This window comes from Petaurus breviceps, unplaced genomic scaffold (genome assembly GCF_028583685.1).
Source record: "Petaurus breviceps papuanus isolate PSGF00001 unplaced genomic scaffold, PetGlider_PUasm1.0 98, whole genome shotgun sequence".
NCBI lineage: Eukaryota > Metazoa > Chordata > Mammalia > Diprotodontia > Petauridae > Petaurus > Petaurus breviceps.
The window spans coordinates 36062089-36072914 of NW_027187460.1; the positions used below are offsets into that span (position 1 = coordinate 36062089).

Below are 10826 nucleotides of genomic sequence, written 5' to 3' on the forward strand. Positions count from 1 at the left end.
CCGGGGCATCCAGGTAGCACAGCGAGTAAGAGCACCGGCTCCAGTGTTGGGATGACGTGGGTATCGAATCTGGACTCAGATACTTAGCACCACACCCAGAAATAACTGGCCGTGTAACCTTGAGCAAGTTACTTAACCCCAATTGCTTAAAAAAAAAATAATGGTGGGGTCCTAAAGTGGAAAAATAAAATCCCCCACTCCTATGTTTCTCTGTCTTCAAACTTTTAACTTAGATCCTATCAGTAAAGGCAAAGACTGACAAAAGGTGATGGTTTTGATGTAGGAAGATTTGTGTATATTTCAGTGAAAAAAATACCCATAAAATCTCACATTAACTGGAGCAGGATTCTAATCAAACAATCTGAGACAATAGGAACGAAGTAATGAAAATGAATTGTCTGAAGAAAACGAGGAGAAGCCATGGAGTTTTGCCCTCTTACCATCTCTTAACATGACCTAACCAGATTCCTTGCAGAAACCATGCTTCACAAACTGCACCGGGGAAAAGGGACTAGAATTGGGGGCATAAGTGTGGTACTGATACCACCCAACATTTGGATTTGTAGCAAGCAGTGAAGAGAAAGGAAAGCCCAAGGAAGATTAATGTGGGAGAAAGAGGGATTCTTGTAGTAACCCAGCAATTGAATTAGGGAAAGGTATTAGTTCTGAAATCCCAAGTCCTGATTTTGAGTCACAGCTGCAAAACTCACTAGATGTATGGCCCAGGGCAAGTCAGTTAATCTTCTTTATTTTCCCTTACCTGTAAAAGGAGGGAGCTGGACTAAATGTTCTCTGAGGTCCCATCCAGATATCCATGTATGAACCTATGATCTATAAAATGCTAAAACTTTTATATTACCTATCTCACAGAATTGTGTAAGCACTTTGTAAACCTTAAAGCATTATAGATGAGTAAGCTATTAAGTTAGTAAAGATGACAAAAAGAAATGGTTAATATTGGAAAGGTTATGGAACAGTAGGCACATTAAAATGTTTTTAGTCAAGCTGTGAATTGGGACAACCATTCAGAAATCTATTTGGAACTATGCTAAGGAGGTGGTTAAAATGTCCGTGCCCTTTGGCCAGGACATCCCATTGTCAGGCACACAGAGGAATTCAAAGACAGAAAGAAAAGCTCCCTATGTACCCCAATATTCATAGCAACACTCTTTGCAGTGGCATAGAACTAGCAACAATGTCAACACACATCATTTGGTAAATGGCAAGATAAATGAATGGAATAGAACAGTGTTACTCTATCAAAAGAAATTATGAATATGAAGAATTCAAATAATTAATTTAAAACTGGGAGTTTTAAATGAATTAATGCTGAGTGAAATAAGTAGAACCAGGAAAAACAGATAGATCCAGATGGATAGATGGATTAATAGATATGTAGATAAATAGATGATAGATGCAGATAGATATTTACATCTATAAAATGAAACATTGTGAAGAGAAAAAAAATATAAAAATGAACACTGAAGAATTATAATGTCCAAAATTATCCCTAAAGAAGAGACGAGGAGTTGCACCTTCTTTTCTTTGCAGAAATGGTGGGACTATGGTTTAAGGAACATTCTGTAGGCTATTAGATTGGTTAAATGCTTCCTCAGACACACCCCTATATCCTCTCCACCACTCTACCCCTGTCCTATTCCCTACTATGTTCTTTATTTTTTACAAATCTTGTTTTACAATGGATGGCTCTCTAGGTGGGAGAGATATATTTGGAAGACAGATATATTTGGAAATTAAGATGATAGAAAAATAAAAGATCAATCAAAATTGTAAAATTTTAGGGAGTGAGTTGTCATTTTTATATAAAGGTCAAATCCAACTTAGGCAAACAAATAAGGGCTTGTTTATATGTGGAACTTAGGCACTTAATAAAACAAACAAAATTCCTCAATACAGATTCACTTTTATTATCTTTCACATTTAAATCCTTCGTTGAGTTTGACCAAATATTATAGTTTAGCTATCTGTACAGCTGAGAATATGCTTAAAATAGAAATCTCTCAGGCAGAAAATAAATGTCTACTCTTTACTCCACCTATTTTTAGCATGTTTATACTGATCAAAATCACTTTGGGAGAGGGAGGAGTGCTTCAATCTACTTCCACATCTCATTGTCTAGAGGCAATTATTTCTACCACTTAAGTTAAAATGCTCATCTATACCAAGGTTTTGGCATGAACCCTATATTTCTGCCTATATCTTCTGCATTCTCACCTTTCACTTATTTCAGTTTTCTAGAATTTGATCATCTTAGCTCAAAAAATGCTAGGAATTCGTCAAGCACTAGAACAAAGAAGCCCTGAGCATCAAAAACCCTAAATTATAACTAGATCCAATGCTACCACCAATTAGCAATGCTCACTTAGTCACTTTATGTCTCTGGGTCTTAAGTTCTTAACATAAAATAAGAGAGCTGGATTTGATGACCTCTAAGCTCATTTCTACCTGCAACATTATATGATTCTTGAAAAGGGACTAGGTATCAGAATAATATGACATAGATTCTGACTGAATGCTATGTACTTAGAACCTCAGAACTGTCAATGGACTATGGTGGTCAACTATTTCAATCATTTATTTTTTTAATATTTCAATTATTTATCTTCAATTTCATTTCAATCACTTATTCTAAATTTTAATATTTCAATCATTTGTTAATATCTCCTCAGAACCATCAATTTTATTTCCAGTGTTTTTAATCAAATAGAATTTACAAAGTATTAAATGTGATTGTATTTGTTGCCAACATGACACAGTCCTTGACCGTCAGCATCACAATACAATATGTATACATATTTGTATTACATGTATGATACATATGTATGTATTGCATGTATATGTATGTCTATAACTATATTTATATTTTGTTGTTCTTGTTAAGTCATTTTTCAGTCTGTGTCTGACTTTCTGTGACCACATTTGGGGTTTTCTTGGCAGAGATACCAACTGCCAATTCCTTCTCCACCTCTTTTTACAGATGAGAAAATTGAGGCAAACAGGGTTAAATCACTTTCCCAAGGTCATCTGTCACACAGCTAGTAAGTTTTCTGAAGTCAGATTTGAAGTGGATTATTAAAAAAGTTATTTCTACCATTCTCAATACCTGGAAACTGCATTTCTATCTTAGGTAGATAAGCAAATTTCTTATCCTTGGTCTATGCCTCTTTTATTTTTTTTTTTGCTTTTTGGAGGGCAGCTGAGGTTAAGTGACTTGCCCAAGGTCACACAGCTAGTTTTTGCATTAAGTGTCTGAGGCCAGATTTGAACTCAGGTCCTCCTGACTCCAGGGCCGGTGCTCTATTCACTGCACCACCTAGCCGCCCCATATGCCTCTTTTATTTACAACAACCTTGTAATATATTTTGGACACAATTTGGCCAAAAGATTGCAAACAAGCTTCTGTATCACTATTCTTTAGCTCTTGAGATTTCTTATGAGGTTTCCATCAGGGAAAAGCTGGCTGAAAATCTGTGACAAGGATGTAAGTTTATCTCTTCTCATGACATTTTAAAGATGCTAAAATTTATTTTCTCTGGGCTATTTTAAATTAGGAAATGCAGAAGAGAAACAGCTACTTCTAATTAATAAAAACCTTTTATTATTAGCAAATATACTCTCAGGTTGGTTTTAAGACAGTTATTTTCTAACACCTCCCTCCCCCAAATCTAAGTGTTTTAATGGGCCAGATGGCATCTAAAGTTCTGTTTCCTACTTCTTAAAGTAGAAGTTCTTAACCTGGGTTGCACAAGGATAGATATAAAGGAATTCTTTCACTTGGATGGCAAAAAATGCATCTTTACTTTCAATATCCTCTAGATGAAACTTAGTATTTCCTTCAATTATGAATATTGTCAACAAAACACTATTCTGAGAAATCTAGGTATCATTAGACTGCCAAAGGAGTTTATGAAACAAAAAAGTTTAATAATACCTGCTTAGCATGAATCCTGTCTCCAACATCCAATCTCAGCTGGACAAACTGGGAAGAGCTCTTCCCCTCCCTCACTCCCACCATCCCTTCTCTTTCATATTCACTCTCTCCTTATGTACAGGCTCCTATTATCTATATTATCTATAAGCATGTCCAGGTGCACCTTGATCCTTAAATGTTCTTTCCTCTCTGCCATCCCCAAAGCTATTATTTTATGTCTTTTCTCACAAAGTCAAACCCTTAGAGTTTTCTAGTGCATCAATTTTCTCACATACAATTCCATTCCTACTCGTTTTGAAACACTTGATTCTACCACTCAGGTAAAATGTATCTTTCCTAGAGTTCCAAAGATCCCTTAAGTAATTAATCTAATGGCTTTTTCTCCCTCTTCATTCTACTTGACCACTATGAACTTTTGAAGCTAATGACCAACCCACTTCTCCTCATGGACATCCTCTTTTTTCTTGGTTTTTATGACATTGCTCTCGGTTCTCATCCTACTTGCATGTGTTCTTCCTCAGGCTCTTTTGCTAGATGAGAATTCCTCTTCTATCCATTAAGTGTAGGCAATAATCAAAGTTCTATCCTAGACCCTCTTCTTTTTCCTCTACCATCTCTCCCTTGTTGATCTCATCAACTCGTGTGGGTTTAAGTGTCAGGACTAAGTAAATAATTCCCACCTCAACAGACTCAGACAAAATTTGCTTCCTGAATTCCAATCCTACTTCAACTCCCTATTAGATGTCTCTATGTGAATGTCTCATAGGCAACTGAGGTCTAGCATGGCCAATCGAAATCTTCTCCACTCCTCCATTTTTGTTGTTTATACCACCATCTTTTCAGTCACAGATGTACAACCTTGGCATCACCTCAGTTCTTTCCTTTTCCTCATTCAGTTGTCAAGTTTTGTCAGCTCTACCTCCACAATATTTCTCATATCCATACTCTTGTTTCGACCTACATGTCTAGTTTAGGCCTTTATCACCTCAAATCTGCATTATTAAAATAGTTCCAAAATTGGTCTCCTGCATGCAGGCTTTCCTCTATCCAACCCATCCTCCACATAGGTACCCAATTGATATTGCTAATGCACAAGTCTTACCTTGCCACTCCCCTATCCACTAAACTCTAGTAGCTCCTCATTGCCTTTAGGATAAACTCTTAAGTTCCTCTATTTGGTCCTTTCACAATCATAATCCAGCCTATCTTTCCAGACTGATTTTGTCTTACTTCTGCTTAACCATTCTACATTCCATTTGATCTTGCCTACTTTCTATCATCTACCTCAAAGCTTTTGCAGAGGCTATTCCAAATACTAAGGATGTTCCCCCTTCTTACACTGGCTTCTTGAAATGCCTACCTCTTTTTTTTTTGCTTTTTTTTTGAAGGGGGGAGGGCAGGGCAATTGGGGTTAAGTGACTTGCCCAAGGTCACACAGCTAGTAAGTTTTAAGTATCTGAGGCTGGATTTGAATGCAGGTCCTCCTGACTCCAGGGCTGGTGCTCTATTCATTGTGCCACCTAGCAGCCCCAGCCTAGCTCTTTTCAAGGCTCATCTTTAGGTTCTGCCTGTTACTAAGAGACTTTCATGATCTCCCTAGTTGTTAGTCTCCTCTCACTCCAACAATTACTTTTCATTGATTTTGACCTCATTGAAGAGTCGCTACTATTTCATGCCCTATACATAGAAGGTGTTTAATACATGCTTGCTGAATTGAAATGAATATTTCTAGTGCAGATGAACTCACTACCTCTACATTCCATTTCTTTTTTTTTTAAGCAATTGGGGTTAAGTAACTTGCTCAAGGTTGCACGGCCAGTTATTATTTCTGGGTGTGGTGCTGAGTATCTGAGCCCGGATTTGATCCAGGTCATCCCAACACTGGAGCCGATACTCTTACTCGCTGAGCCACCTGGCCGCCCCTTCTACATTCCATTTCAAGGTATCTTTTGGGTTCTTGAATCTATTTAATTTGAGAAAGATGTTGAGGTAACTTTCAAGTAGGAAAATTTAGCCTATAGACAAGATTACAAGTAAAAGATGTATATATTTTTAAGGGCATCATATTGCTATATCTACTGCAACCCCACACCAACCAATTTCACTCTCCTTACCTCAAGAACCCTCATTTTCTCACTTTGAAACCAAATTAGGGTTAAGTATTAAATTCCGTAGCATTTTAAATTTTCTTAAATTGTATACCAAGTATGCTGAACTGAACCAGAAACATGTAATTGTACTTCTCCAGAAGATACCATTAGAAACCGCAGACATATTTCACATAAGTTCAGGACTCTACATTGTTGGGTTGTCACTTTTTTTTCTTGTCTAGAGATTAAAAGTGTGAAGCATATTAAAATCTCAAAAGAACAAAGGGTTTAGAGGTAGAAGGGGCCTTAGAGATAATTTAATTCAATTCCTCCCTTCAAAGTTGTGAACACTGAAGTCCAAATTTAAAATTTAAGTGACTTGCACCAAGGGCCTACATTCAAAAGGTGGTCAAGTTTCAATCTAAATTTTCTAACTGCAAACCTGGTGCTCTTTCTACTTAAGTAAAATTGGTCAGGCATTTTCCCTGAACGCTTCAGCTACTTTCTTACAAGGTTATCCTGCACCAGCCCATACCAGTCTCCTTCCACCTCTGGCCTTAATCTTGTACATATTGGTATCCAAAAATTAAATTGATGCTAATCAAAACCTTTTCCTTCCAGGAATTTAACTCAGGAAGTGTGAGACACTGGGTAGCCATGCCTTATCAAATTGGATTTTGAACCAATAATGAAGATCCTAAGAATCACAAAGGTGATTATTTTGGTCACAATGTCAGGTTCCCAAAGCAGCAGGTGTAAGCAAAAGGCAAAATATATTCTTCACGTACAGAAGTATGGAACACATCTTCCTGTAAAGCCATATTCAAGATTATAAGCAATGTTTTCTTCATATTATAGGATACTAGCGATCCACTTTGCTTTGTTTCTTAAAAGTGCTGATGGATTTGTGATATGTTTTCTAAAATATTTATCTCCTTTGTTGAACAATATAGACATCAGAGGGACAGTTGATTGTGGGTAGGAGTGAAGACCACGGCCACCACCGAATCCCATTCTTTGAGCAAAACTGTGTAATTCAGACCTATAATTTTGGCCCCATTCTATCAACAAGATGTCATAAAAAAGAGCACCGTTTTTAGAATGATAAAACTTGGGCTAGAATCTTGCCTCTGGCACTTTTACAGTGTGATCCTACATAAGTCATTTGATGTCGCTGAGACTCAGTTTCTTTATCTCCAAAAGGAGGGGATTGGATGACATTCTCCACATCTACCAACTTGAAAGTTCTATAATCCCTAGTTGACAGTACTATGGTACTGAAGATCTCAGACATATTTCTGAGACAATAAGTTTTAGATTTAGACAGGATAAACCAAATTGAGATGTTCTTCAGACAACTGGATATGGGAGAGGTCAGAACTTGACATACAAACCCAGGAACCACTCACATACTAGCAGAAGTTTCCAGAGGTTAAAGGACAATTTGTTTAGTACTAAGTCTCAAGGTATTTATATAATTAATGTGCAAAAACTTTTTTAAAAATGGAAAAATAAGATATCAGCAGAGACACAGAAAGGGGTCCAAAAAGTAAAACCCAAAAAAATTTGGAAATTCTAGAATAAAGAGTTCAACAAGGCCATAACTAACAAGGTCAAATATTCTAAGAGGTGCAGAAAAATGGAAAGCAAGGAAAAAAACAGGTATTTGACCAGGAAAAGGTGACCTCTTAATAAATGTTTGTAATCATAGGTCAGTTACATAGAGTGACCTTAATAAATGCTTGAATTGAATTTTTAAAAAGCAACAAGGAATGGATGCAATCAATTTAGACTACCCAATAAATATGGCCATGGCAGGCAGGTGGTAGAGAAATGGAGTGCTAGTTGGATGGTGAGATGGGTGGTGATGGTCAAATAAAAATGTTTTCTTTCTTTTTCTCTTTTCAAGTAATGGAAGGCCTGAGACTGTCTAAGTGAGAAAGTCAGAGAAGAATGGGTAAGAAGGGAGAAGTTCATGAGAGTGAACATAAGGTAAAAGCCCCTCCTGGGGTGGGAAGGGCAAGAGACATATACTTTTTGAAGATGCATATGTCAACATTTTCACATAAACTGAAGAGGAGATGAAAAGGTGAAGAGATTATCTGTTTCTTTATAGTGATGAAAACCCATTTATCTTCCTATTAATAACATCTTTTGGGGTGGCTAGGTGGCATAGGAAATAGAGCACCTGTCCTGGAGTCAGGAGGACCTGAGTTCAAATTAGACCTCAGATACTTAACACTTACTAGCTGTGTGACTGGGCAAGTCACTTAACCCAATTGCCCTGCCTTACACCTCCAAAAAAAAAAAAATCTCTTTCACAGACTTGAAATATCACCTTGTCCTTTTCAAACTAAGGCATTCAAAACTTTGAGAAAATTCTTCTGTGTGTTACTTTCCGAGTTGTTTCCCTTTCTTACAGGCCCACATCAAAATCAGTCACATCTTCCCGCCATTAATTTTGCATGGATTCCCAGAACCAGTCATCACTAAGGTTCTCTTTCAGATGCTTCTGATGTGGGCTCACATTCAAAACTACCTCCTGCAGCTTTTCAGTATCTTATTACTGAGGTAGTTTAGTTGAGTCTCCATTCTCAGATTTAAATCTGAGCTAAACTTGACTGGGGATGCGTTGGCAATGCTGGCATAATAAGGCAGTACACCAAATGCTCCAGATCCAGCTCACATCACAAAACAGAAATTGAAGCGACCAGATTCAGGTTATGCAAACTCCAAAGAGGAGGGGTGAAGAGAAAAAGCCCAAATCAAGCAATGCAACCAACCTGCAGGAAATAAGGTTGTATCTGGAATTCATTCCTTTATTTGTCATTCTCAGGGCATGATGCAACATAAAGTTGCCCAATTTTTATTTGCACTTTTTTTTCTTTTCCTGTCTATTGCTAAAGTCTCCAACCCATTAAATCCCATTTAAAAAGAGAAAGAGAGAGAAACTCCCCACCCCAAGAAATTTGGACTACAGTCTAGGTGACACAACATGGTCAGAGGTGACCCCGCCCACACCTACAAGAGTCATGCTCATAAAAGATTGTGTGTGTTGGAGGGGAGGGAAGGAGCGGAAAGGGGGAAAAAAAAAGGCAGCGCCAGAGTCATTTTTACCCTCCTCCCAGATTTCTCACACCCACCTGGTTTGGAAGCTGCCAAAGATCCTAAGCCTAGACTGGGAGCCTCTCTTCACTGCAATATGAATATGTATGTGTATGTGTGTGTGTGTGTGTGTGTGTTGTGGGGAGGCCCACAAAAAATCATACTCCCAGTCTTCTGCCTTCTCCTTGAACTCCCCCTTATAACCTTTCCTTCCAGCCCCTAAGTGGGAGCTTGGAGGTGCAATCTCTCATGGTCACCGACTCACAGAGGTAGCTACACCTTTTCCCAGTCAACAAAATGGCAGGTTAGCAACAGGCGAGGCTGACAGAGTGTTGCTTTGCTCTAGGCTCCAATCACCTTTCTGGCATGGCCCTTCTCCAGGAGCTCCAGACACCCCGTCTCCAACCAAAGGCGAGCAGCCCCTTCCCCCTCCAAGATGCCGACCCATTCCCCATTTTGAATCTTTCTCCCTTGGCTCCTATCTTAAGCAACAGGCAGAGAGTACCCAAACGAGGCAAGCAGGAGCCAGGTAGCCAATGTAACAGGTGCCAGGGCAAGCAGTGGACCAGGCCACGCTGGGTGGGCTCCACCAGGGTGACGGCGCGTGGAGTCGGGGGAAATGTTGGGGGTGGAGAAGAAAGAGGGTAAGCAAAGGGATATGGAGGGAGGGTAGGAACAGAGAGCGAGCAGAGCAGCAGGGCGCGAGGGTTACAGTCTGGCATGGACAGAAGAATATTTTTTCCTTGACTCCCTGTCCTCTCGCGACCCTGGTCTCCCGGTCCCCACCTTCACCTACCCTCTCCCCAGCTCGCTTTCCTGACCCTCTTCCAGACACTTTCGCCCGCTGCCCACTTACAATCTCCAGGCAGACGAAGGCTCCAGAGTAGGTCCGGAGGATATCGGGTCCCACCGGCAGGGTGACCCTGGGCGCCGGGAAAGAAACCGCGGGGTTGGGGGTCGGTGGCATAGGCGCTCCGCCGGCCGACATGCTGCTGCTGCTGCTGCTCCGGCTCCGGCTACTGCTGCCACCTCTCCTGCCCCTGCTGGGTGTGCAAAGGCTGCGCGACACCCGCCTCCACGGCTGCCAGTGCTGCCACCGTTCAGGCTGGCGCAGGGATTGCTGCTCTCCGCGCGGGCTCCCAGGCGCGCCGGGAAGGGAAAGGAAAGAAAGGGAGTGGGGAGACGCGGCTGAGTAGCAGAGCCACTTCCCTTCAGGCAGGCGGGGGCGGCTCGCGCCCCGTCACGTGGGACCAGGTGAGCCCCAATCCCCCTGGGCGTTCTCCTCGAGTCACGTGTGCAGGGCTGGCACAGGTGCCACCTCCCAGGCCCTCCCGATGCACAGCCTTGTGTTGGCCGTCTCCCCTTCCACCTGCTTTTCTTCCTCCCCGGGCCTTGGGCACTCACTGAAGCACCAGGACTCTCATCTTCCTCCCACCATATATCGAAGGGAGGTAGACTCGTCTCTTTGGTCCTCTTCTTTCCCCCCGCCCCCTTCCACTTCCTTTCTCCCAACACTCTGACCCACTTAGTAGTTAGATGGAGCACAAGAGGCTCACTACCTGCCAAGGTGACCTAGGAAGTGAAATCATAAGCGACTTCCAAAAGACTGGACTATTTTTAGGAGATGGTGGGAAGAGATTAAGTGAATTTTCTAATTTTAACTTTTTTTTGGTAAAATC

General features: G+C 40.6%; 1 protein-coding gene across 1 annotated transcript in view; it reads right to left on the reverse strand.

Moving 5' to 3' along the window:
• MAL2 (mal, T cell differentiation protein 2) overlaps window positions 1–10400 on the reverse strand; it is a 29504-nt gene extending 19104 nt beyond the window's left edge. Inside the window, exon 1 of the mRNA XM_069081103.1 lies at window positions 10004–10400. Within this exon, the coding sequence (XP_068937204.1) occupies window positions 10004–10135 (132 nt within the window). The 5' untranslated portion in view covers window positions 10136–10400. The remainder of the gene's footprint in view (window positions 1–10003) is intronic.
• Between the last annotated feature and the right edge of the window lie 426 nt (window positions 10401–10826).